Source organism: Balaenoptera borealis (genome assembly GCF_965194805.1).
Source record: "Balaenoptera borealis genome assembly, chromosome: 3".
Lineage (NCBI taxonomy): Eukaryota > Metazoa > Chordata > Mammalia > Artiodactyla > Balaenopteridae > Balaenoptera > Balaenoptera borealis.
In genome coordinates, this window is record NC_138866.1 from 120,062,258 (window position 1) to 120,089,901 (window position 27,644).

Here is a 27,644-nt window from a genome sequence, read left to right on the forward strand (position 1 = left end):
TCCTTTAGTAGGTTGAATGGGTGAATAAACTGTGGCACATCCAGACAATGGAATGTAATTCATTGCTAAAAAGAAATGAGCTATCAAGCCATGAAAAGACATGGAAGAACCTTAAATGCATATTACTAAGTGGAAGCAACCAATCTAAAAAGGTTGCATACTGTATGATTCCAACTATATGACATTCTGGAAAAGGCAAAATTATGGAAATAATGAAAAGATCATGGTTAGAGGGAGGGAAGGATGAGTATGTGGATCAAAAAGGATTTTTAGGGCAGTGAAAGTGTTCTGTATGAAACTGTTATGATGGGTATATGTCACTCTACATTCGTCTAAATCCATAGAATGTACAACACCAAAACTGACCCTTAATGTAAACTATGGACTTGGGTAATTATGATGTGTCAGTGTAGGTTCATTGGTTGCATCAAATGTACCACTCTTATGTGCGATGTTGATGGTGGAGGAGGTTGTGTTGTGTGTGTGTGGCAGTGGGGTATATGGGAAACCTCTGTAATTCCTGCTTAGTTTTGGTTTGCGCTTAAAACTGCTCTTAAAAAAGTAGGACTTCCCTGGTGGCGCAGTGGTTAAGAATCCGCCTGCCAATGCAGGGGACATGGGTTTGAGCCCTAGTCCAGGAAGATCCCACATGCCGAGGAGCAGCTAAGCCCGTGCGCCACAACTACTGAGCCTGCGCTCTAGATCCTGCATGCCACAACTACTGAAGCCCACACGCCTAGAGCCCGTTCTCCACAACAAGAGAATCCACCACAATGAGAAGCCTGAGCACCGCAATGAAGAGTAGCCCCCACTTGCCGCAACTAGAGAAAGCCCGCGCGTAGCAACGAAGACCCAGTGCAGCCCTAAATAAATGAATGAATGAATGAATAAATAAATAAATGAAAAGTCTATTTTGAGAAAAGGGAGGGAAATAAACCATTGGCAAATGTGATTCGGTAGGAGGAAAAGGCACAAATAAACAGCATTGGAAATAATGCATAATTATGGTTAGGAAAAATATTTCAAAATCTAAAATTAATACTGTGTATACCACTTTTACCGTTAAGTTTGAAAGCTTAAAAATGGAAATTACTGCTCCCCCCCCCTCCCAAAAATACGAAAACAACTGTGGAAAAATGTAATAAATATACTAAAAGATTCCTCTCCTTCCCCCAAAAGCACTAGATGATTTTATGGGCAAGTTCTGTCTTAATAAACCTTTAAGGAACTGCTAGTTTTTCTAGTTCTGAAAAACTATTTCAGAACATAGAAAAAGGTAGGACATCATTAATTCATGTTAGCCAAATCAGAATAACCCTGGTTACAAAATTTGACAAAGACAGCATAAGAAAACCATCTTCATTATGAACATACCTTTTGAATTCATGGATAAAGTAATTGAATTGAAAGAATTAATGGTCTAGTAGGATTTCTCCTAGGAATGCAAGAATGGGTCACCATTGGGGAAAAGACGTGTCTATAACATTTACTACTTTTAACAGGGTAATGAAGAGAAACCAAAAGGTAATTATAATGAATGCCAGCAATGTATTTAATAATATTGTGCATTTACCCCTGTGTTAGAAAAAACAATTTTTTGCAAACTAAAAAAGTAATTTCTTAGCTTAATAAAGGGTATCAACTAAAAATCTACAGCAAAATTATATTTAATTTTGAAATGTTAGTTACTGGCTGTCACCACCATTTAAATGTATTGGAAGTTCTGATAAATAAAGTAAAACATGGAAAATTAAATAAGTGGCATGAAGATTATTTTGGGGATAGGAGGATTATGGATTTTTTAAAAGATTCTTTATGCTTTTTTGTATTCTGTGAATTTTCCTTAATAATCACAGAAGAACTTTATAATAACTATTTCAGAAAGCAAGCACTCATTTGTAATGAAAACACTTTCTTTTTAGAAAAGGAAGAGAAATTCTATATAGACAATATAATCAATACCTAGGAGACTCAAGAGAATCAACTGATAAACTATTAAAGTGACTGTACATTAGAATCACCTGAGAATTTTTTTTAAATGCCAATGCCTAGGCCCCTTTCCATTCCTCCCTCTCCCCTCACCCCATTAATACCCTTGGAAAATGAAAAGAAGCATGGAATGTAAGGAGGTTTAGCTTCAGTGACGCTGTGCACCTCCCAATTCGTGAGTATAAAAATGAAGGTTACTCATATGATAATCTTGTAACTATTTAGGATCCCAGGAATTACAAAGTTAGACAATATGGCCAATAAATTTTGTTACATAACATTAAAAAAACATCTTGCTTCCCAGTGGGTAACACAGAATGTATTCAAGTATTATTTCGATTCATTTGACATACTTAAAGATGATTCTTAGTCAAAATTGTGAAATGTTTTAAATTTAGTCCTCTCTACTCTCCTTTCTTATTTCCATATACTAGGCATATAAATGTTTCTTTTATTTTATTCATTAGTGAGCCATAGTCCCAGCCCTGGAGGGAGGAATTCATGGTCCAGTGAGGGCAATAAAAGTATAAATAGATTCTTGCCAATAATTCTTCTTACTTGCCCCCCCGGCCTTCTAGTCTGCAGTTTAAACAGATCTGTCCTGATCCTAAAGACGAGCGATTTATTCTTTTTAAAAATACGTTTTGGTGCAGGTGGGGAAGGGGCCATTTTAACTTTTTGGTCTCTTTTGTCTCTAGTAGCCGTTTTCCAGACCTTTGCTGTTTTCTTTCTTACCCAGCCTTCTGCTTTTTAACTCTATAGATTTATTTCATTTCTGTTTTACAAATTAAATAGAATTTTCTCTATTCACTAGGTTTCTTCCCATGCTTCTCCAGGTGAAGCAAAACAGAGAAAATCGGAGAATCAGAAGTGCAGCAATAACAAATCTGTCCTTCTTCTTTTAAGGCCAACCTTTCCATCTGGGCTTTGATTCTATCATACTTTTTGTGGGATGTTCCTTCCATTATTTCATTTGTCATATCTTGAACCGTCTCCTTTTCTGGTGTTATCAGTTAGGGATTTTAGTTGTGAACAAACTTTAAGAGGTTAAGTGGAAAAGACATTACGTATTGAGAATCAGGCACGAAGTATGTGAGTCCAAAAAAATGCCAGAAATCAGAGTCAGACTATTCTAATGGAAGAGCTGTTGCTGTTGCCATTGGGCACAGGCATCATAGCTCGTAGCATCATATATTGGGCGTGTGACACCATGACTAGTACTTCTGCTATTGCAGCCTTTGAAAGCTGGGTATCTCCTTGCCTCTTTGGTAGAATGAATTTCTCATTGACCCTTCTTCAGTACTATACATAAACTAACGATCACCCTGCTCCTGCCAGGCATTTATCCTCCCAGCAGGAGAGACTGAGAAAGTGAGTTGTCCTTCTCTTTCTTTTTATGACAATTCCAGCTTCTGTCTGCCTTTCTGAATCTTCTCTTTATTTATTTCTTTTTTTTTAAAAATTAATTTATTTATTTTTGGCTACGTCTTCGTTGCTGTTCATGGGCTTTTCTCTAGTTGTGGAGAGTGGGGGCTACTCTTCGTTGTGGTGCGTGGGCTTCTCATTGCAGTGGCTTCTCTTGTTGCGGAGCACGGGCTCTAGGCACGTGGGCTTCAGTAGTTGTGGCATGCGGGCTTAGTTGCTCTGTGGCATGTGGGATCTTCCTGGACCAGGGCTCGAACCCGTGTCCCCTGCAGTGGCAGGCAGATTCTTAACCACTGCGGCACCAGGGAAGTCCCCTCTTTATTTCTTATACTACACATGAGTAGTACAGAACTTTTAAGGTGGTCACCAAATTCATTTTTGTGTTGCCTGAACTTTGGAAATGTTTCCTTTATCTGACCACAGAGTTTCTGTGGGTGTCAATGTAGCCTATTAGCTCCACAGCTCTAGGGAGCACCTTTGGAATTATACTGTCATTGACCCTCTCCTAGCATGCCTTTCTTATTGTCCTGTGTCCTAATTGTTCTTCAAAACCCAACTTAAGGTTTATGTCTAAGATACTTTTCTTATTTCTCAAGACAGTTAATTACTCTTTCCTTTGTGCTTTAATATGTATTTGGTTTAATATTTCACGACTTCTGTTAGAGTTCCTTGTGTAGAAAATACCTCACTAGTCTTTCATTCCTAGCACCTAACACAACTCCTAATATATATAGTTAGTGTTTAGTAAATATTTTAATTAAATTCAGCCCGTTCTAGGTTTTGTTTTCTACAATAGAACTTTTATTTAACTTACTACGTGCATGTAAATCAGATTTTCGTTTGGCAGGAGTTAGAGCCAAAACGCCCCCACCACAGCCACCCTGTGCCAAATTAAGCTCCTTTAAAGTTGGTAACAAGTAAAAGGTCAGTTATCTTCTTTCCTGCAGCTGAGATTTCTTCTCTTAAAGTTATTTTAAGACTCATTTTAGTTGACAGAGTACAAGGTGAGTGTTAATGAGTTAACTGGCCTGTCTGAGGTGAGGGGAAATACAGGTGGCTGATGACTCACTACTTTAAATGGACTGGCATGATCAAAGAATCTTAAAAACTGATATCAGTCTTTTCCAGACTATGTTACAAATAGCTTTTCACTTTTCATTCTGAAGCATTAACACCCATTTAGTGATTAGGTACTAGAGTTAGCCCTTGTATGTTATTATGATAGTATGGAGCTTTCCTTAAACACATTAATAATAGTATATCGTTTCACAGTTAACTGCTGGAATGTGAAAGTAAATTTGGTTTGTCAGATGCCTGGCTTTTGTGATAGCATTCATTACTATTCTACAGTATAGTGACGTCTTTCCTCTTTAAACAACTCAGGTATTATTGGGGAGCAGTGTGTGGAAAGCAGCAAATGTACTATCTTATTATACTATAGTGGTTAAGAACATGGGATCTTTGCTCCACCACCTACTACCTGTATGAACTTGGAGCAGTTTTCTCCTTTAGTTACCTCATATGAACTTATTTCCTTTTTTTTTTTTTTTTAAATCCGTTCTGTTTTCCCTAGTCTCCCTGCTGTCTTGCTGCTTTATAAATTTCAAGAATGTGTTTGACTCTTAGTTATGTGTAAGACATTGAGCAAAAGTTTAGTAATGAATAGGTACATGCAACAATGTATCATACGTAGTTTCTATCCCCAAGGTACTTAGATGTAAAGTTTTATGGGAATACATAAAAGGTTATTTGTTTCTCTTTTTTTTCCCACTGCTGAATATGGTTGTCTTTATTTTTTTCCTTGCCTAGCCCTATCTAAACAAAATAAAACTACAGGACTGAAATTAACAACCCATTAAAATCAGTAATAAGGTATGAAAATTATGAAGCTTTTTTTTTTTTCTTTTGCAGGTAATTAAGGGTAGTTAAATTATTTAAAGTATGCAAAGTCCAGAGAGCCAGGGTAAGGTCTCCAAGGCTTCCTGGGGTAAGGGATAGGGTCAAGGGGAACCTTGAAATTTGAAAGATAGAGGGAACACATGACATCAAAGTGTAGGCTAGAAATTTCACTTAAAAGAAAATAACATTTCTGAAAATATTGACAGGAGCAACAATAGTACCTGCACAGTAGGATTGTGAGGAAGGAGAGAGACTGCCTGTAGGAAAAAGGAAGCATATCTTTACATTAAAATAAGACAAGTTTCAAACTTAACTATGTTAAGTATGATAGTGTTTCTACTATAGAGATCAGATGGTTGAAAGATGGTAGAAGGTAATGATTCTAAAAGAAAACAAAAACAGCATTGACCTTTTTTTCTACTTAGCCCAGAACTCATTCATTCTGTGCACTATGGAGAGTGATGTGTGAGGCGTTTTATCATTATCAAAGGGTACATCAAAATAGATGATTTTTTTCCCCTGTGTGTTTTTCACTGTAAAAGACATCTGTTTTTTATGACAAGCTTTAAAAACTTGTTAAAAAGGTTTGGTTTTCAACACATACAAAAGGTTATTAAAATCTGAAATAAAAATGCTGCTGTGGCTCAGATCTTGGCCTGCTAGTCTGCATGCAGCACTCTTCTGGCCCACGCAGACACAGAGGCACGTGGAGCTTTTCCCTTCTGGCTCCATAAAAGGCTATTTCTGACTTAGGTGAGAAAGAATTTATTGATGAGATGGCATTTGATTGGACCTGGAAGGGCGGAGGGTGGAAGGGCAATGTGGGAATCTGGGCATTTCAGGTTCAGAAAACAAGTTGGCGTGGAGGAAGTTTAAGGAACATGTATTGAATGGTAATGAGATTTAGAGTGGCTAGAGTACATGAAGAATAGAGGGGAAATGATTGGATGTGTTTAGTAGGAAGTACATTATGGAGGACCTTGAACGCTTAGCAAATAAATTTGGACTTCTTTCCTATTGAGTAAGTTGTTTTATGCAGAAATGTAATATAAGAGCATTATTGTAGAAAAAAATCTTACAGTAGCAGTATGAGCTGATTGGAGGCAGGAAGACGAATTGGAAGACTATTTCAATAATACAGATAAAAGGAAAATGTTGGCTTGACTTAGGTTGGTGACAGTTAATTGAAAGCAGAGTGTTGATGTAAGAGATGTGAAGGAATTTTAACTGAGACAGAAAATACAGGAGACTGGGAAACTTCTGGTAATTTGGACCATTCCATCCACTAAATACAATAATACAAGCTAGATGAAATATTGAAACATCTTTTAAAAACTCAAGAACATCAAAGAATGGACTTCCCTGGTGATGCAGTGGTGAAGAATCCACCTGCCAGTGCAGGGGACACGGGTTCAAGCCCTGGTCCGGGAAGATCCCACATGCCGCGGAGCAACTCAGCCCTTGCGCTACAACTACTGAGCTGGCGCTCTAGAGCCCGCGAGCCACAACTACTGAGCCCATGTGCCACAACTACTGAGCCCATGTGCCACAACTACTGAAGCCCGCATGCCTAGAGCCTGTGCTCCGCAACAAGAGAAGCCACTGCAATGAGAAGCCCGTGCACCGCAACGAAGAGTAGCCCCCACTCGCTGCAACTCGAGGAAGCCTGCGCACAGCAACAAAGATCCAAAGCAGCCAAAAATAAATATATGAATAAATAAATTAAAAAAGAAAGAACATCAAAGAATTAGAAAAATAGGAATTACAGTGTTAAGGCCCAAGAGAATGTGGAAATCTAGACAAATGAGCCAAGCACCGCAGTCTGCTTTGCCCTAGAAGTATGTGCTGATCCAGAAGAGGTGGCTAAGAGACTGAGATGTGATTTTTGTTGGCCTTTGGTTAGTGGGAAAAAAGTTGGAGTTCTCGGCCCACAGAGAGTGGGGATTAGGTAAACCAGCTCCACTAAAGACTGAAGATATATTCAGGTCATCTGGGTGGCCCAGAAAACCTTAAGCCTTGAACTTAGATTAAGGTGGTCCCAGGCTGTTAATGTACCCAGGCACTTGACAGAAGCAAGTGTAAATCTTTTCTAGGGAAAGAACAGTAAGGCCTCAGACTACTTCCTCAAATTATTTTTGTAATGAAAACATGCTAATTTGGGACTCCAGATGTTAGAATTAGTCAGACATAGACTAAAATAGGTATGCTATCATAAGGGAACTAGGAAGTATGAGCTGTTGTACAGATTTGAAAAAAAAAAACTTACTAAACAAAATAAGCAAAATTAACTCAGTGGATTAGTTTAACAGCAGGTTGGACAAAGCTAAAGAGAGGTTTAGTGTACTAGAAGATCAAAACACTTCAGAATTAAGTACACACACTAAAAGATGGAAAATACACGAGAGAAGTTAAGAAAATAGAAGATAGAGCAAGAAGGTCTCCATTGAGTTTAGAAAAAGAGGAGAAAATGGGGCAGAGATGATATTTGAAGGTAAAATGGCTAATTTTCCAGATTGGTAAGAGACAAAATTGCCCTAAGAAGCTTGACAGTTCCCATGCATAATAAAATACTGTTTCATTGATTCTAAGATGTAGTTTTTCACATCTTAGAAATCTGTCGAAATCTGAATGCATCTTTCAATTGACGGCACCTTACAGTCCAACAAGATTGAAAATTTGACTTACGTGAAAATTTCCCCATTTCACTTTCTGATAAGATCATGAGATTTTGGTACCAAAACATTTTATTTTTTTAAATTTATTAATTAATTAATTTTTGGCTGCGCGGGGTCTTTGTTGCTGCTCGCGGGCTTTCTCTAGTTGCAGCGAGCGGGGGCTACTCTTCGTTGAGGTGCCCCGGCTTCTCACTGCAGTGGCTTCTCTTGTTGCGGAGCACGGGTTCTAGGCGCGCGGGCTTCAGTAGTTGTGGCTTATAGGCTCTAGAGCGCAGGCTCAGTAGCTGCAGCGCACGGGCTTAGTTGCTCCGCGGCATGTGGGATCCTCCTGGCCCAGGGCTCGAACCCGTGTCCCCTGCATTGGCAGGCGGATTCCCAACCACTGCACCACCAGGGAAGCCCCCCCAAAGCATTTTAGATTTTATGAAATATGGTAAAAAGAAATCCACATTTTAAAACATAGTGAAACTATAAAAATAAAAAAATCATAAAAGCAATAAAGATGCAAGAAAGATTACTTTTAAAAAGTGTAAGAGTGTGTGTATATGTAATGTATATAGAGGGAAAAATAGATATAGAAAGTGTGTATTATACTTACATTCTTCTAGAGAACAGCTGACTTCTCAATAGCAAAAGGGGAAGTGATGGTAGGATGATACCTCAGTAGGTGAAAGAAAATAAGTGCTATGGTAGAATACTGTAATCATGGAAAATGTATTTAGAAACAGTGCTATCTTTTAATTAATATAGATGGCTTTATGTTGTACCTAGCCTTTGTTTTTTTTTTAAGCCAATATTTAAAATTCTATCAGTGTTGATTAAAGTCTCAAATATTCATAATTGCTATTTAAGCAACTATTTGAATGTTAAGGGGAAAAAAATTGTGGAATGCAGCCTAATTTGTGCTAAAAAGTGTATAAATGAATGTTAAGTGCATGTATCAGGATAGTAATGAGCTAAGCATTCATCTTAAGCCTCAAGTTAATGAGCTACATGTGTCAAGATAGAAAAAGAGCAACAGAATAAATTCAGAGAAAATAGAAGAAGAAATAACAGAGCAGACTTTAATAAAATGGAAAAGAAACATACAGTAAAGGGGATTAAGAAGCCAAAAGATGAGATTAGCCAAGAAAAGGAAGCACAAATAACCAATATCAGTAATGAAAAGGAATGTCACTTTGAATCCTGCAGATATTTAAAAAAAAAAACAACCCAACCTCATAAGATATTGTGAATAACTGTGTTGAAATTTGAAATTTTACATGAAATGGATAAGTTCTTAGACATTTGCAATTCATAAAAATTCACATAAGAAATAAAAAACCCATATGGGACTATAACTATAAAGTGAAATTTTCTATAAAGTCCAAGTCCAGATGGATATACTAGAAATTTCTACCAACATTTAATGAGACAGTAACTCTAACCTTATAATATATAACTTTATATTAGAAAACAGAAAAAGAGGATCCTTCACCTTCTTAAGTCTATCACAATCTTGATACTAAAACCCAAAGAAAAAGTAGAGTTTCTATCATGTAAATAGATGCAAACAAAGGGAAACAAAAACCCAAAGTATTTGCAAATTGAATTCAGCAATACATAAAAAGGATAATATTCCAGCATGGCCAGCTGAGATTTATCCCAGGAATGCTAGGTTGGTTTAACCTGAAACAATTAAATATGGTTGGTCAGTTAACAAATTAATGAGAATAGTATTTCAGTAGATGCAGAGGAGCAGTTGCTAACAATTAGTAATCATTCATGATTTTAAAAAGAAACCATTAGCAAACTGGGCATTAAAGGGAACTTTCTTAATCTAATAAATCTGTAAAAACATCTGTAGGAGATATCATAGTTCATGCTGAGATGTTGAAAATATTTCTCTTTTAGATGGAGTTCAAGACATGGGTGTCTGTTATCTTCACTTATGTTCAACATTCACTTCATACTGAAGGAGATCCTAGCCAGTAGTATACCGAAAATAATAATAAAGTATAATGGTTGTAAGGCAGATGCTAAATAGTTAATATTCACTGATGATATGAATTGTTTACATTGAAAATCCAAAGGAGTCTACAGATAAGTTGTTAAAATAAATGATTTTAGAAAGAAATATAAAATTTTTATTTTTTTCTCTTAGCATTTACATGCATATCTTTGACCCAGTAATTCCACTCACAGATATATATACCTAACAGAAAGAAATATGCATGTCTAAACTGAAAGTTGTATATAAGCATGTTCATAGCAGTGTTATACATACCAGCTCCAAACTACAAACAACCCAAATGTCTATAGATAGATACACAATTGTGGTATATTTATATAACTGTTCAGCAGTGAAAAATAAATGAACTAGAGCTATGAGTGACTACATAGATGAATCTTAAAAACTGTTATATAGAGTGAAAGGAAAACAAATTTGACAGAATACTTATCCCCTGTGTGGTTCTGTTTATATGAAATTCAAAAACAGGCAAAAATAAGTTATATTCTTTAAGGGTGCATATTTAGGTGGTAAAACTATAAAGAAAAATGGGGTAGTGATTATCTCTGGGGGAAAGAGGAGCTTGTTACTGAGAAAGGGATGTTTGGAGGGTTTCTGAAATACTGGCAGTTTTCTAGTTCTTGTCCTGGGTTGTATGATGCCCCCTGCATCTCATTCCCTGAATTCTTATCACATTTACTGTTAAGTCATTTTGACTTCCTGAAGTTAGGTACTATTTTCTATACTTCCCTAAGCATTCTCCTCCTACCTCTTGCATACTTAGAATGACATACTGCAAATAGCTGTAGGTTTCTTTCCTTCAAAGCAATTAACATTGCCGCTAACTCGCACAGTTCCCACATATGGTTGGTTAATCTGCGAGGGAACTATATAAAAATGATCTTAATTATATACTGTCTCATATTTTGATAGCTTATTCTTGGTTTTAGTGTAGCGAGATTTTTAAACATACTTTGGTTTATAGGCTCTTAACATTGACAACCTGTGGGTTTCCGTTAAATATATTGAAACACCGTTATCAGAATAATAAAAGGGTATTTCTTCTTGTACTCAAATCATTTTTGTCTTTCATTGGAATCAGACCCATTATTGCATAAATCACAAGTAGTTTATTTCATTTTATTTACCGAGTTGTGCTGTTCATGTATAGCAGGAGGAAAGGACCATTGAGCAGAGCAGAGGGTGTAGACTTCCCTTGCATGCACATATCTGGACAGAGGGCACAGAAACTACTGTCTTTGTTTTCTTTGAAGTAAAACATAGTTTTAAAAAATAGTATTGGTTCTTGTCGTTTTGGGGGCCGTGGTCTCTTGAGAGCCATGGTCTCTTTTGAAAAAGTAATAAAAGCTTTGAATCCGCAAGGGAGGGGAATGAGCATGTGTAAATAAGTTAGAATGTTTTGGGTACTGTGCAGTTGTTGAAGTGCCAGGGGTTTCAGGTTAGCAGAACTTGATAAATTGGAATAATCATAATCAAGCCAAAGAACATGGACAACTACCAGTGAAGATGACACATGTGTATTTAAGTGTGGCTGGAATACCCGGTGAAACCAGCATATGTGTCTTCTGAGGCCTGTAGTGTAGAGTTCTCTCTTCTCTGTTATGAAGGGAATCGTTATTAGCTTCTTCTTACAATGTCCAGCGTAGTTTCAGATCTACCTTGAAAGTTCATATGAGAATGAAGTCTTATTCTTCCAAAAAGTCTTTTAATTAGCAAAATATTGGTAATAGATAAAGCTGGGTGGTGGGTATGTGGGAGTTCAAGTTATTTTTCTTTTGGCTTTTGTGTATTTAAATTGTTCTGTAATAAATGGGAATGGGAGCCTTTTTGGAAGATGGCATAGTTATTGTGTTTCTGTTATGATTTTGCTAATTCAAGCCTAGATGGAGTTATCTTAGATCTGTTTCACTGTGGTTAGTTTTCTTAATACACTTGCCTTCATCAAGGCTTAGAACCAAAAGGATAAAGTATGGAAGAACACAGAAAGGTTCTTAAAAATTATGCAATAAGATTTTTGTACTGCAACTTGAAAGTAATATTATCAGTATTTAGTAACTTTTTTGTCAGGTGGTCTTTTGTTTAGCAGTAAGCAAGCTCAGGAGATTTTTTTTAGTATCCTGCTGGGTTTTTGGTTTTGTTTTGTTTTAGGTTGCATTTTCCCCTATAGGGGAAAAAAGTCTATCAGAATCTCAAAAAGTATTTCTTTCTTAAAAATACATAATCGGTACATTTATTTAGCTATAAACCATGTATAATAATATTAAAATATGAGCTAAATTTATCTTTTAGACTAGCATAAAAAACCCAAAACTTTGAAAGCAAGTTTTTATAGACTTGTGTATGTCCTCATTAGATCTTTTTTCTTACGAGGGCCAAAAGTCTTCCTTAGAAAAAAAAGATTTTCTATCCCTAAATCCCTAGACAGTTAACTAGTTCTCTGGAATTCTGAACTTCACTTAGTAGAGGTTCATATGTTTGCTAGTTAACCTTACATTCTAATTTTAGGCCTTTTGAAAGTATACCTTTAAAAACCACAAAGAATGTGGTAAATCTTTTAATTTGTTTAAAGTTTACCTTCTACTTCAGGAGCCCTTTTTAAATTTAAATTTTTATCTAAGTAACACAGTTATTGAAAGGTTTTAAGTTTTATTTTAAGGTTTTAAGGGGGTTATAAATGAAAAATAGTGCTCAAATCATCAGTTCTAATCTCATTCCCCCAAAGAAAAAGAACTCTTCAGTAATTCTTAATGACTTGCTTATACTACCATACAATATTAGATCTACTGGCTTCTTTCTATAGAAGATGAGGAGTAAGCTCTGAAAATAATGTTTATATGTAAAGACTGGAGAAAGCCTTATCTCCTGGTGTGTCTACTCTCTTGTTCCGTTTTGCTGGTTTAAGACGCGTTTTCATGCATTATCTATTATTTTTGCTTTTTATAAATATGGCAGTTTTTATTCATCCATAAGATATAAATGAAAATCTTTTCCTTTGCACCTTTGATATTTTTCCTTAAATATACCTTTTCTAAAAGTGGAAAGAATTACACAGTTTAGAATCAGGTTAATGGGGCAAAGGATGGTTGAAATGGCAATTCCTAGAAGAGATGTTGATGTCACAGATCTTTTTTAGTGCTTTGTCAGAACATAAGGTATAGAATAATTGTAACTGTTTTGTTACCTTTTGAAATTGAAGTCTGGTACCCATAAAATGCCACATGAGAATGTGAAACAAAAATTATTTGGTTATTTAGAAGTAAAAGTTCATTTACTTCTATACATGTTTATTTGTGGAGATATATATATATATATATATAAAATAATGTATTTTTATAAATTTTCATATATACTTTTGTGTGTTTTAGCTCTCTCTCAGGTTTATAGTAGTAGATAAGTGATGTATAAAAATATATGGGAGCATTAAAGACCTATAAGGAGAATTGAACTCTGGTAACCCAAAAATAAATAGTAGAAAAGCCCAGTATATAACTTTAGATTAGCTTAACAGTTTTGCTTTTCTGATTTTGTTGTGAAAATAAGTACAACTTCAACAGTGATCTTTTTATGAAGTATGAAGCCCTAGTGGCTTTTAAAATAAACTCATAATGACAAAATTAAATATTGACATGGCAAACAGTGATGCTAGTCATTCAGAATTCAAGAAGAAACTTTAGCCAGTGATATACCCCACCTGCCATGTCTCCCCTCTCCATAACCATAATTCTTGTTATGTGGTATATTTCTGTCTAATAGTCAAGGAAAATGAAAAATTAAGATCTAGATTTTCTGGAAGGTTGGCTGATTAAGTGCCAGTTTGCTTAACTATATTTATATAAACATACTGAATGAACAGAAGGAACCCTAGAGAGAGAAGAGGGTTTATAATCTCTACTGAAGAACCTTTCAAATTGCCCTTCTAACAATCTTTTTGGTGGCGGGTCTTGCAGGATCTTAGTTCCCCGATCAGAGATCGAACCCAGGGCCCTGGCAGTGAGAGCACAGAGTCCTAACCACTGGACCTCCAGGGAATTCCCAGCCATTCTAACAATCTTTAATCTAGGCCATGTGAGAGATGGGGTGGGGATACTCTAATCATGCCCTTGCCCCACCGAGGAAAGGCGGGCTGAAGGAAAAACCACTGCTATTCTGTTTTTCTTTTCATCAATATGATTTTCTCAAAAGGATGGGCAAATTTTGCAGGAAAGGAGGGCAGCAGTGTCCTAGCATAATCTTTGCAGCTGTTGACCAAAGTCAGTGAAGCAGAGGGAAAATATGTGTGTTAACTCATTAAATAAGGTACCTGAACTTCAGTGCCTCACATTGAATTAGTCTCTCTCCATTTTGGTCTGTTTTTCACAGGCAAGGGTGTATGTAAGAGCCAGCAAACTGAAGGAACTTTCAAATATATAGTGACCAGGTATACAAACTGTGGGGAGTTAAGAATCCACCTGTATTCTTGAGCATAGTAGTAGTCCTTAAGAAAACTATCATAATTAGCAGGCTGAAAAAACCTTCTTTGTTCTTTTAAGAAGATTAAAGTAAGCATAGACTCTATGAGATAAGGGATCAAAGATAAACTGATGAAACAACAGAACAAGACGAAAAGGAAGCTGACAGAACTAAGAAAAAAAATAAAGGGACGAGCAGTAATCTTGCAGAAGTTAAAACCACATTGGCAACAGCAAGAAATAGAGCAGATACTATGGAAAATGGAGATATGTAAGAGAAGAAGAGGACAAAGAAGGAATTAGTAGATGGTAGACAAGGAGGAAAATTAGCAAAGGCTGGGTACAAATCAAGCAGGTCTTAATAACTAAAAGCTCTTGAAGTAATTACTACCTGAATGGCATTTCAAAAGAGAAAGTTAAATGCTAAGATAAACCCTACAGAACTAAACTTAAAGAATGAAGAAACCTTGTATATATGTCAGTTGAAAAATGATTTGAATTCTAAAATGAGAATTATTTTGATCACAGACTTCAATAACAACGGGTACCAGAAGAAAATGGAGGCTGTCAATATAGAGAATATTGGGGGTGGGGTGGGTAGGATTTTGGCCAAAGTGAGCATTTGAATACAATTAAACATTTTAATTATGTCTAAGTAATTAAGGCTGTCAAGCTTAGGAAACAAAAAGCAGTTTTTACTATTCTTGAAAGAAAAGCTATATAATGTCAAAACAGTGTAATTAGTGAAAAAATTATGTAAAATGACAATCAACTGGGAAAAGCTCCAGGAAGTTCCAACCAAAACTATAGAGTTAAGTGTAGGGTCATATAATACAAGGACAATCAATGTATTATAGAAAGTTGGCGAAATAGGTTTAAGTACCCATTTTAAGTTATGTTTAGTAAAAATAAATTAGACTTCAGTATCTTCCAGAAAACCATAGCAGAGTCACTGGTGGACAAAGCAAGTAATAAATAAAAATAAAGAACAAATTTTAAAATGTTACATTTCTGTAAAATGGGACTTAATAAATGAAAAAAATTTCTAGGCCTGCCTGCTGTGATCTGCAATATGAGTGGATTCTTCAACTCCCCATTCTGTTTACCTGGGCTGTATTTGAAAGCTATTTGCCTTCTATAATGGACCAAAAACTATAAACTCTAATATATTGTTATCTTTAAGAAATATTCCTAAATAAAGGAATTCAGATTTATTATCAGGTATCATTAAAAAGTCACTGTTTTCTTTAAAAAGAAATTGAACACTTATAGTAAGATTCTTCTAGGTACTAGGGCTACCTCAGTAATAAAATAGTCCTCATAGGGTTTACATTCTAGCAGGAAAAACATAAAATGGCGATTACAGAGTTAGTAATGTGATGTGTTGTACGGGAGTACAAAGTACTGTGAGGATGTAATACAAGAGAACCTTACCTAATTGGAGGGGGAGGAACTGTCGAAGATTTGTTTGAGGAAGTGCGGTTTAAGCTGAGACCTAAAGTAAATGGTTAGACACTTGGCTTAAAATAAAATGGAATCCCTGCTTTCCCCCTTACTACACAAAAATAATTTCCATGTGAATCAACAGTTTTAATGGAAACAGTGTAAAGGAATGACCTAAATCATGAATGAATTTTTATAGTCTTTGGGTATAGAGATCTTTTTAAAGACTTCATATGAAATCCATAAATCACAACAGTGTTGCATGGTAAATTTGCCTACATAAAAATTAAAAATGGCAATTAAACACCATTAAGCAAGATTCAAAGGCAAGTTAGAAGCTGTGGGAAGAAAGCAATCCATAAAACAAAGGGTTACTCTTCCTGTTTACATACTGAACTCATAAAATAATAGCAAAATCTTCACAGAAAAATTAGTGAAGTTCAGCTTCAAGTAAATTATAGTATATACCTACAGGGAAATATTATGCAACAATGAAAGATAACGTAGACCCACCCATGCTCATGACAAAGATGTTACATATTGCTCAGTGAAGAAAGCAGGTAATAAGCCTGGAATATGAGATTATATGAAATATGCACATGTCTGTTTGTCTGTATTTGCATAGAATGCTGTCTAGTCTGTTCACCAAAGTATTAGGAGTTGCTAATTTTGTGTAGTTAAGTTTTAGATGCCAAGAGTTTGTTTGTCTTTTCTTGTGAGCATGAATATTTTTTTATAAAAACAAGGGGTTTAGTTGGTTTACCTTTTCATATTAAGTGTTAACTTCATACGTTTTCTATTTTTCAGTTAAAACTTACATCTTATGTTTTTTTCAGAGATAACCTTTGTAGGAGAGCATTTGATTTATCTGCTCTATATATTTTGATCAGGGACAACTTCATATGAGTTCCCCTTTTATAATATGTTGACATTTTGATTGATAACTTGACCAGTTCATTGACACATAACTGTAGTCAAAGTATTTATAAAAAGATATTTATCAGTCTTAGGAGAGTGATGTGGATTGTTCTCATGAGTGATTTTCCGGAGATATAGCAAATGCTCTGAACAAAGCCTGAACAAGACTTCCACTAAAAATATTGAGAATCTCTTGAGTATTGATTATTTTTAACTTGAGAACCTCCTGTTTAGAACCTTGTAGTTATTTAAACCTAGACTTAACAAGCTAAAAAGTAAATTGATCAGATTCCATGTTAATATTTTTGCTGGTTATATTGATTCACACATTGAAAGTTTTTCTATCTATTGCTTTTCCATTTAGAATATTAAGATATTTCAGGAGGCCAAAGACCATGTCTTAACTGCATTAATGGGAGATATTGTGCTAACTATTTACCACTGTCTTCTGTCAAGAAGTTTACAGTTCAGTTGAAACTCTGTAGCTAGTACTTGCCATACCATGCTGTTGACATATTAGATGGTGAACTACTTCTATATATTTAGATACATATTTTATGAAAAAGCTAATGTATAGATGATTTGATATAAAAACTTTTGAAGATAGATTTTTTTGTTTCCTCCTTCCCTTTTCCTATTAAAAACTATTTTAAAAGAATATTTAGAAAGCAAGTCTTTTGTAGAATGAGACACATGTAATAGTTTCATTTTTTAAATGATTTGTGGGATAAGGTATGCTTTATAGGTGGTTTACTTGCTAATATATTTAAACTGGTATAACTAAAATTATTAATAAAATGAATTCATTGGTATAAAATATAGCCTAGCCTCCTGAAATACCATTACTCTTCATAAGGTCCCACTTAGAGATAGTACAACTTTCATCCTTAGGTTTTAATTGTAGTGCTGTTAATATACTAATAGCTTAACCTCTCATGATAGAAACAAAGTAAAAAGTGTCAAAATAGCAACAAAAATTCAATCTGCTTTCATACACATATGCTTCTATTTGCTACAGTTTGTAGCCATACAGCTTATTTCTTCTGAGCAAGAAAGGTTATGGTCTTGGTTTAATTTACTGCATTGACTTTCCCTATAGAAAATCAGGTTTTTGGAGAGCTCTAACAGTGTGCTATTGCTGGGCTCTCATCCTTTCTGTTTAAATAATGCAGGTACTTTGATGGAAACCTGGAGAAGCTCTTTGCTGAGTGTCATGTAATTAATCCAAGTAAAAAGTCTCGAACACGCCAGATGAATACAAGGTCATCAGCACAGGATATGCCTTGTCAGATCTGCTACTTGAACTACCCTAACTCGGTGAGTATCTGGTAGTTTAAGGCTAGCACTGACTCTGTATTTCAGAGGGTAAATCAACTTTTCATTATTTAAATAAAGGAAGATCTGGGAGTCTGGGATTGTAGCAAAGCAGTAACCTATCAATATATTAAGGATAAAGAAAGGAAAAGAAAGAGTAAGAGCTTGTTCTCTCTCAGTCCTCCCCCATTTGCTGTGTGTGTGGGTGTGTGTGTGTGTCTGCGTCTGCGTCTGCGCTGGGTCTTCGTTGCTGCTGCTTGTGGGCCTTCTGTAGTTGCGGTGAGCGGGGGCTACTCTTTGTTGTGGTGCGCGGGCTTCTTATTGCGGTGGCTTCTCTTGTTGCGGAGCACGGGCTCTAGGCACTCAGGCTCAGTAGTTGTGGCGCACGGGCTTAGTTGCTCCGCGGCATGTGGGATCTTCCCGAACCAGGACTCGAACCCATGTCCCCTGCATTGACAGGATTCTTAACCATTGCGCCACCAGGGGAGGCCCCCATTTGCTTTTTAAAGCAGCAACTTGTCCAAGTTGTCATTACACACTTAAATCTTTTCCATTTTTATATTACCCCCATAAGAGAATTGTGTAATAGGTAGGCAGTGAACAGAATTATTTTCCATCCAAATTAGATTTAAATAGATTTAAAACTAAGTTTTTAGAATAAATACCCAAAACACTTATAAAATGTCTAATGCTATTTCACTAGGGAGCTTTCAGGGTTTTCAGTATTTTCACACAGATCCATTCTAATGGAGATTCTTTTTTTATGGCTTTTTAAAAAAAATTAATTTATTTATTTTTATTTTTGGCTATGTTGGGTCTTCGTTTCTGTGAGAGGGCTTTCTCTAGTTGTGGCAAGCGGGGGCCACTCTTCATCTCCGTGCGCGGGCCTCTCACTATCGTGGCCTCTCTTGTTGCGGAGCACAGGCTCCAGACGCGCAGGCTCAGTAGTTGTGGCTCATGGGCCTAGTTGCTCCGCAGCATGTGGAATCTTCCCAGACCAGGGCTCGAACCCGTGTCCCCTGCATTAGCAGGCAGATTCTCAGCCACTGCGCGACCAGGGAAGCCCTAATGGAGATTCTTTAGTACAAGTATCACTCTTAAAAACCTATTGAATTTAGATGATTAACTTTGGGATATCTAGTGAAGAAATTTTAGGCTTAAATAAACATAGTCTTCCTATGAAGGTACATTATTAATAACCATAGGAAAATTACATTTGTGGCAAAAAAAGGGGGTTTAGTTACTTGGAATTCACCTCTTAAGATGTTTCAGTATATCTAAGAATAGTTTAATTATACAACAATTATAACTACCTTGTTCATATTCTCTAATAGTTAAGCAGCTTTTTCTAGTAATTAGTGTATACCAGGTCATTGTCACCCATGTTATATATTTTAACATATTGAAGGTTTTTCATTGTTAATCTTAGAGTTTAACATATGTACCTCTAAAGGTTCCCATTTGAAGGGAATTAATTTGTTTACACATACAGGTGCTTAGAAAAGTTTTAAAAGAAAGTTAATTACATTCTCTTAGAGAAATGGAAAATCAGAGTTAAAATAATTTAGTAGGTAAAATGCTGAATTGAGTTTCCAAATTCTCAAGTATTGATCACAGCTCTAACACTAGCTTTTTGGCTTTGGGTAGTAAATCATCTAATCTTGCTGGGTCTCAGTGTTTTTAATCTTTCAAATAAATTGAATAAGATATTCTTTCAAATCTCTATCAGCCTGAAACTACTATTTATTCATTTCCCTCTCCTTAAATCACAGTCCTAACTTAAGTATTTAAAAAGAGCAATCAGCACTGCTATTAAAAATACGTTAATTTCATGTTTTGACCATTTTATCATCTTTCTTTAATAGTTGACATTTGTGTAGTGTTTACAGTTTATAAATGTTTCTGTGAGGTAATACTGAGACCCAAATAATTTGTCCCAGCTTATACAAGGTTTCCTTATTCCTTGGCATTTCTCTTCGTGTTCTATTATAGCAGCTCCTCCTTAGTTTAAATCTTAAATGTAATTTGAGTACTGAAGCTAGCTGCTTGCAAATAACCCCTGTAACTTCCTCAGTGCCCTTGGTATTGGCAGTATGAACAAATTAGAATTGAAAATCATGAGTAGATATTCACAGTGTAAATTGTGCTTGCACTTGTAACTGATGATGGAGAAACCACTATTTATTCATTCAATCATTCAACACACCAGGCACAATTCTAAGTGTTAGAAACAACGGAGAATAAAGGCATAATGCCTGCCTTAGATAATTTACAGGTTAGCTGGGCAGATAAGTAAAATGACATAGTCAGAAAAAATGGTAAGTGCTTTGATAGGGCATGATACTGTGAGAACATGTTGGAGAGACACCTAACCCAGTTTTGGATCAGGGAGAACTTCCCACAGACACTGACATTTGAACTAACCTCTGAAGGTGTGGTAGTTAGGTAAACTAGGAAATACAGAAGCCAAAGGAAGAGAATGCAGTTCCAAGAATGGTAAACAGTGCTAGCTTCAGAGAAAAGAATTGAAAGGTGAGTTTGGAATTAACAACAAGAAGTTGACTGATGATCCTGGAAAGTTATCAATATTTTCAGTATTGTGGTAAGATGGGAAACCAAACTGCATGGGCCGAAGAGTTATTGACTTGAAGGTAGTAAAGGAAGGGGAGGCAATAAATATACAGATTACTCTTTTTTTTAAAAAAATTCATTTATTTTTGGCTGTGTTGGGTCTTCGTTTCTGTGCGAGGGCTTTCTCTAGTTGCGGCAAGCAGGGGCCACTCTTCATCGCGGTGCGCGGGCCTTTCACTATCGCGGCCTCTCTTGTTGCGGAGCACAGGCTCCAGACGCGCAGGCTCAGTAGTTGTGGCTCATGGGCCTAGTTGCTCCGCGGCATGTGGGATCTTCCCAGACCAGGACTCGAACCCGTGTCCCCTGCATTGGCAGGCAGATTCTCAACCACTGCGCCACCAGGGAAGCCCCAGATTACTCTTTTAAAGGAAGTTTGGCTATGTAAATGACAGGAAAAGCAAACAGCAGCATGGGTTGGAAAGTAAGTTAAAGTGTTAAGGAAACCGTGTTAGGAAAAAGTAATCATGGTGAAACTAGGACTTCTTTTCACACAGTTTTTAGGCTAATGAAGAAGGATAATTTTAACCTCTTCAGTTTTGCAAGTAAATGTCACCTGAGATTCTTCATTCATGCTTTATTAATTGGATGGATGATTTCTTTACTTACATTACTTAAATAACTCCCATGTTTCAGTTTCCACTACTCTCTTCAAACACTGATACTAGCCTTTTATTATTGTGTATCTTTGATACCTTTCTCCTAGAAAGCAACTTTGCTTTATTACAGTGCCACATGAAAACAGATTTTAAGTAAATGCTTCTGACAGCTTAGTTTATAATACTTTGGAGTTAACTATTTTGGGTGGTCTCTTCTTTAAAAACAATTTCCTGAGATTTTGGAACACTCTTCAAGTTCAGAGATTCCTCCCCCATCTCTCTGCCCCCTTGTGTTGTGGCCAGTTCAGGGGGTTCCTGGTCCTGGCAACAGTTACTCACTTTATAATAATGTTCTTTTGAATCAAAGCATAAGATTTAGCTCTACTAGGAAATATAGCTTGGGCTACCGTATCATTTTTATGACATAAATAATTTGTATTTTCTAAGAATAAGATATGTTAAATAGATAAAAGCAAAGTTGAAGATTGTGACGGTTGTCCAACCTCTGCTTCCCCATCCCTGGGGCACTTCTGAATCTTTGTGTTCTATCTTCCTTTTTAACTCATTCCATTTTACAGATGAGGGAACTGGTGCCCTGATTATTTGCTCAGTTTTTATGAACAAAATGGCTTCAAGTTTAGAGATTATATGGGCAACTTCTGATAGAAGAAAGATAATTCTTAATATTCTTTTCTTTGACATTAGTTGCTATCTGTGTAAATGGTGGAGATAAATGAAACTTTTAAGAGTATGTATTCTTTTTTCAGTTCTTTTTCTTCAGCACCATTAATTTCTGTTGTAGATAATATTTTATATATTTTTAGTGTATTCTTGGTCAGATATATTTATGATATAAACAGGGGTAAGTTTAACGAATAGATAATCTGATCCCCTGTATCAGGGAAAGACCCAGGGAGCCAAGTAGGTAAACACAAGGTAGTAAGGGAACAAATATATCAGAGGAGGAGGAAGGAAAGGGAACTAAGACAGACAGGATGATACCCTGATATATCCATGATGATAAAACTCTTTTTTAAAAAAAATTATTTTACTTTTGGCTGTGTTGGGTCTTTGTTGCTGCACGCGGGCTGTCTCTAGTTGCGGTGAGCGGGGGCTACTCTTCATTGCGGTGCGCGGACTTCTCATTGCAGTGGCTTTTCTTGTTGCAGAGTATAGGCTCTAGGCGTGTGAGCTTCAGTAGTTGTGGCTCACGGGCTCAGTAGTTGTGGTGCACGGGCTTAGTTGCTCCGTGGCATGTGGGATCTTCCCAGACCAGGGCTCGAACCCATGTCCCCTGCATTGGCAGGCGGATTCTTAACCACTGTGCCACCAGGGAAGCCTGATGACAAAACTCTTGAGCACAATGAATATGTCTTTATACTACAGGTTAGTTTTTGCTTTATCTTTGGACATGCGTGTGTGATTTATTTTTCTAATTTATCTTGTTTAGTCTTGTTATCTATTTAATTAGAAAAGTTATTGGGGGACTTCCTGGTGGTCCAGTGGTTAAGACTTTGCCTTCCAATGCAGGGGTTGCGGGTTTGAGCCCTGGTCGGGGAGCTAAGATCCCACATGCCTCCCAGCAAAAAAAAGCCAAAACATAAAACAGAAACAATATTGTAACAAATTCAGTAAAGACTTCAAAAAATGGTCCACATCAAAAAAAAAAAAATGTTATTGGAAAGGGAGGGGAAAAAAAGCTTTCTTTTTGTCCTTTTATCTTATCTTATAATGAGCCCTGGTGTAGAAGTCCCAGAAGTAAAGGTGTTACTTACAGTGGTCACTTACTAACCATTGTGACCTTTAATCTCTCAGTCTTTGAAAAACGAATAAAGCACATGAGGATGTGTATGTGTTCTTTTTTTTTTTTAAGGCCATTTTCTTTTTATTTATTTATTTATTTATTTATTTATTTTATTATTTATTTATTTATTTACGGCTGCGTTGGGTCTTTGTTGCTGCACACGGGCTTTTCTCTGGTTGTGGCGAGCAGGGGCTACTCTTCGTTGTGCTGCGCAGGCTTCTCATTTTGGTGGCTTCTCTTGTTGCGGAGCACAGGCTCTAGGTGCACGGACTTCAGTAGTTGTGGCACATGGGCTCTAGAGTGCAGGCTCAGTGGTTGTGGTGCACAGGCTTAGTTTCTCCGCGGCATGTGGGATCTTCCCGGACCAGGGCTTGAACCCGTGTCCTGTGTTGGCAGGTGGATTCTTAACCACTGCGCCACCAGGGAAGCCCTGTGTATGTGTTTTTAAGTCACCAGTAAAACATGTTAGAATTGCTGATACATGACTCTACTGTATTTGTCCTTTACAGAATGCCCCTTCTCATTATAGTCTCAAAAATCAAATATTCTCCTTTAGTAATCTGGCAACAGGTTAGTGCCAGATCTCCTTCACTACTGGGGAGTAATGAGAATAGATTCTTTTACTGATTTCCCATATCTTTTTTTTAATGGATGAGAATATTGATTTCCCAAATATTTGTCTTCACTCATTTTGTGAATGAGTTAGAATCATTGTCAATCTCTGAATAGCACCATATTTTAAAAAATTAATTTATTATTATTTTTTGGCTCCGTTGGGTCTTCGTTGCATGCAGGCTTTCTCTAGTTGCAGTGAGTGGGGTCTATGCTTCATTGCGGTGCGTGGACTTCTCATTGCGTTGGCTTCTCTTTTTGTGCGGCGCGGGCTCTAGGCACGCGGGCTTCAGTAGTTGCAGCACGTGGGCTCAGTAGTTGTGGCACATGGGCTTAGTTGCTCCATGGCATGTGGGATCTTCCTGGACCAGGGATCGAACCCATGTCCCTTGCATTGGCAGGTGGATTCTTAACCACTGCGCTACCAGGGAAGTCCCCATATTTTTTTTTTTAAAGATTTATTTATTGTTTCTTTTTAATTTATTTTGGGCTGTGTTGGGTCTTAGTTGCGGCACGTGAGATCTTTCGTTGCAGAGCGCAGGCTTCTCTCTAGTTGTGGTGTGCAGATTTTCTCTTCTCTAGTTGTGGTGCGCAGGTTCCAGCGTGTGTGGGCTATGTAGTTGTGGCGTGCGGGTTCCAGAGCGTGTGGGCTCTGTAGTTTGCGGTATGCAGGCTCTCTAGTTGAGACTCACGAGCTCAGTAGTTGCGGCACGTGTGCTTAGTTCCCCGATGAGGGATCGAACCCGCGTCCCCTGCATTGTAAGGCGAATTCTTTACCACTGGACCACCAGGGAAGTCCCTGAATAGAACCATATTTTAACCTTGATATTTTCCATGATTTGTTCTGTAAAACCAGTCTCAGGGCTCTGAAACATTGTCTTCCCCGGCTACTTTCCAGGTATTTTTTATATAGTTGATATGCTGTAATATTGTATCCTGACTATTTTCATCTATATCATAAGCAACATCAGAAATTTTGTAAGCATATTTCAAATAACAGCTAATTAGAAAATGTTATAGAATTTAAAATGTCACTATAAGAGCCACAGAATGAATAAAAGAGCTGGGAATAAACTTGGCAAGAAATATGAAAGATCTGTATGAAGAAAAGGGGAGATAAATGAATGCCAAGTATTTGGAAAGATGAATAATAATGAAATAAAGAAAAAGAAGAATAGATTGATGGCGGTAGGGGGGGAACTAGTCGTACCAAATTCAGGAATAGGCAGGGCAGTGATTTCCCTGGTGGCGCAGTTGATAGGGCTTTGCACTCCCAGTGCAGGGGCCCCGGGTTTGATCCCTGGTCAGGGAACTAGGTCCCACATGCATGCCCCAGCTAAGAGTTCTCATGCCACAACTAAGGAGCGTGCAAGCCGCAACTAGAATCTGGGGCAACCGAAAAAAAAGGAGTAGGCAGTGCGGTGGAACAGGAGAGTCAAGTATACATGAGGAGAATTTAGTATAATAGTATAGTATAATAGTATATTATATTAATATTAATAATTATTAATTATATTAATAGTATATAATAGAGGAGGCATTTCAGATAAGGTGGGGTATTTAATAAATGGTTGATGGAACAACTTGGTAGCCATCTGGAAAGTTTGATTCTTACCTACCTAACTGCTTATATCTAAATTAATTTAGAAGCCATAGATTCTAAAACTAATACATTTTGCCTCATATGAATAAAGAGCTTCTGCATAGCAGCAAAATGTAAACATTGAAACTGGGAGAAAATATTTTCTACACTTATAAACAGCCAATTTTCTACATAAGTAGAAAACCCCAGTAAATCATTTAGAAAAAAAGCCCAGAGGAAAAATGGGCAAAATAGGAGAAGAAATTTCACAGAAAAAGAAATATACAGCCTTAAATCTTTTTTCAAATGTTTAAACTTCACCATAAAAAGAAATTAAAATGAAAACTAATGGTAGTTACTTCATTTTCACCTGTTAGATTGGCAGAGATCAAGGAGTTGGATAATATACTGTTTTGACATGGGTCACCAAGGTTTTGACATGGGTCACCAAGGGTCACCAAGGTCATATTCCCACCAAGGTTCTCTTCTGTAGTGTAAATGCAACAGCCCCTATGAACAAAGCTTTGTAATAATCAAACTGTAAGTTTATACTGTTACAGTTTCACTTGTACAAATTTTTCCTGATACACATTCATTTAATCACAAAGGTAATAATAATAATAATAAAGAAAACCAAGATGCAGAAGAAAGTTTGTGGTACTTTTACTGTATGTGTACCTGTGTACATTAGAACATCTCTGGAAGAATATAATATGTAAGATATTGGAAATAGTGATTACTTCTGGGTAGAGGCAGAGGACAAGGTAGAGAAAGATGGGGATGAGGGAGACTTATTTTTCCAACATAAACTCATATTGTTAAATAATTGTCTTTAACATCAGCCTATATTACTTATTCATTTAAAAATAATTTGGTAGTAAATATTGTAAAATATTCTTAAACTAAAATATGATAACCATTGGACTTCCCTGGTGGCACAGTGGTTAAGAATCCGCCTGCCAATGCAGGGAACACGGGTTTAAGCCGTGGTCCGGGAAGATCCCACATGCTGCGGAGCAACTAAGCCCGGGTGCCACAACTACTGAGCCTGCGTGTTTCAACTACTGAAGCCCGTGCTCCGCAACAAGAGAAGCCACCACAAGGAGAAGCCTGCACACCCGCAGTGAAGAGTAGCCCCTGCTCACTGCAACTAGAGAAAGCCCGCACGCAGCAGCGAAGACCCAATGCAGCCAAAAAAAAAAAAAAAATTCTAAAAAAAAATAAAAAAATAAAAAAAAAATATGATAACCATTATTTGTCTTTTGAAAATACAGTCCTCTAGACTCTCTTAATATTATTTAAAGTACCTACTTTTAATATCTCATTATAGAAGATAGTATCCTTCATTTAACCAGCTGTCAAACTGATAGTATTTCAAATCATGTAACTAGTATAAGATTAGACCAAAATGTTACTATTATTCTTATTATTCAAATGTTACTATTTTTCTGAGTAAATATTTTGGTTTCCATAACATTTTATTTTCTAGGTTAGCCATGTTCCATGCAGCTCCATGAAGTGCTGTATTTGTGTCACATTTGAAAAATAACAGCTTTGGGAGCTCCCTGGTGGTCCAGTGGTTAGGACTTGGTGCTTTCACTGCCGTGGGCCGGGTTCAGTCCCTGGTTGGGGAACTAAGATCCCACAAGCCGCGTGGCGTGGCCAAAAAATAAAAATAAAAAATAAAGTAAAATAACAGCTTTATTAAGATGAATTCACATACCATACAACTTGCCTATTTAAAGTGGTCTTAAGTATAGTCACAGGGTTGTGCAGCCATTACTACAATTTTGGAACATTTTAGTAACCCCCCAAAGACCTGTTCCTTTTATAGTCACTTCTCATTCCTTCCCAAGCTTCCCAGCCCTGAGCAACCACAAATCTACTTTCTTTCTCTATGAATTTGCATATTATGGACATTTCATATAAGTGGAATCAAACAGTATGTGCTCTTTTGTGATTGGCTTATTTCACTTAGCGTGTTTTCAAGGTTCGTCCACATTATAGTATGTACCAATACTTTGCTCCCTTTTATGGCTGAATTATATTCTGTTATTATTCATATTTCACATTTTGCTTATTTGTCAGTTGATGGACATTCGAGTTGTTTCCACTTTTGGGTTATTGTTGATAATGCTGCTGTGAACATTTGTGTACAAGTTTTTATGTGGGATGTATGTTTTCATTTCTGTTGGGTATATACCTAGGAGTGGAGTTGCTGGATCATACGATAATAACTCTGTTTAATTTTTTGAGAAAATGCCAGAGTGTTTTCCAAAGTTCCTGTAGCATTTTAC

The 27,644-nt window shown here is 36.7% G+C and overlaps 1 protein-coding gene and 1 long non-coding RNA gene across 4 annotated transcripts in view; both read left to right on the plus strand.

The window, feature by feature from the left end:
• ARIH1 (ariadne RBR E3 ubiquitin protein ligase 1) overlaps nt 1-27,644 on the plus strand; it is a 117,014-nt gene that overhangs the window by 47,561 nt on the left and 41,809 nt on the right. For all 3 annotated transcript variants that reach the window (XM_082383582.1, XM_082383581.1, XM_082383580.1), the window contains exon 3: nt 17,981-18,125. In XM_082383582.1, the coding sequence (XP_082239708.1) occupies nt 17,981-18,125 (145 nt within the window). The remainder of the gene's footprint in view (nt 1-17,980; nt 18,126-27,644) is intronic.
• LOC309624901 lies at nt 18,132-26,589 on the plus strand. The gene is made up of 2 exons (XR_014242196.1): nt 18,132-25,237; nt 25,300-26,589. It is a non-coding gene; the product is annotated as an uncharacterized lncRNA (long non-coding RNA).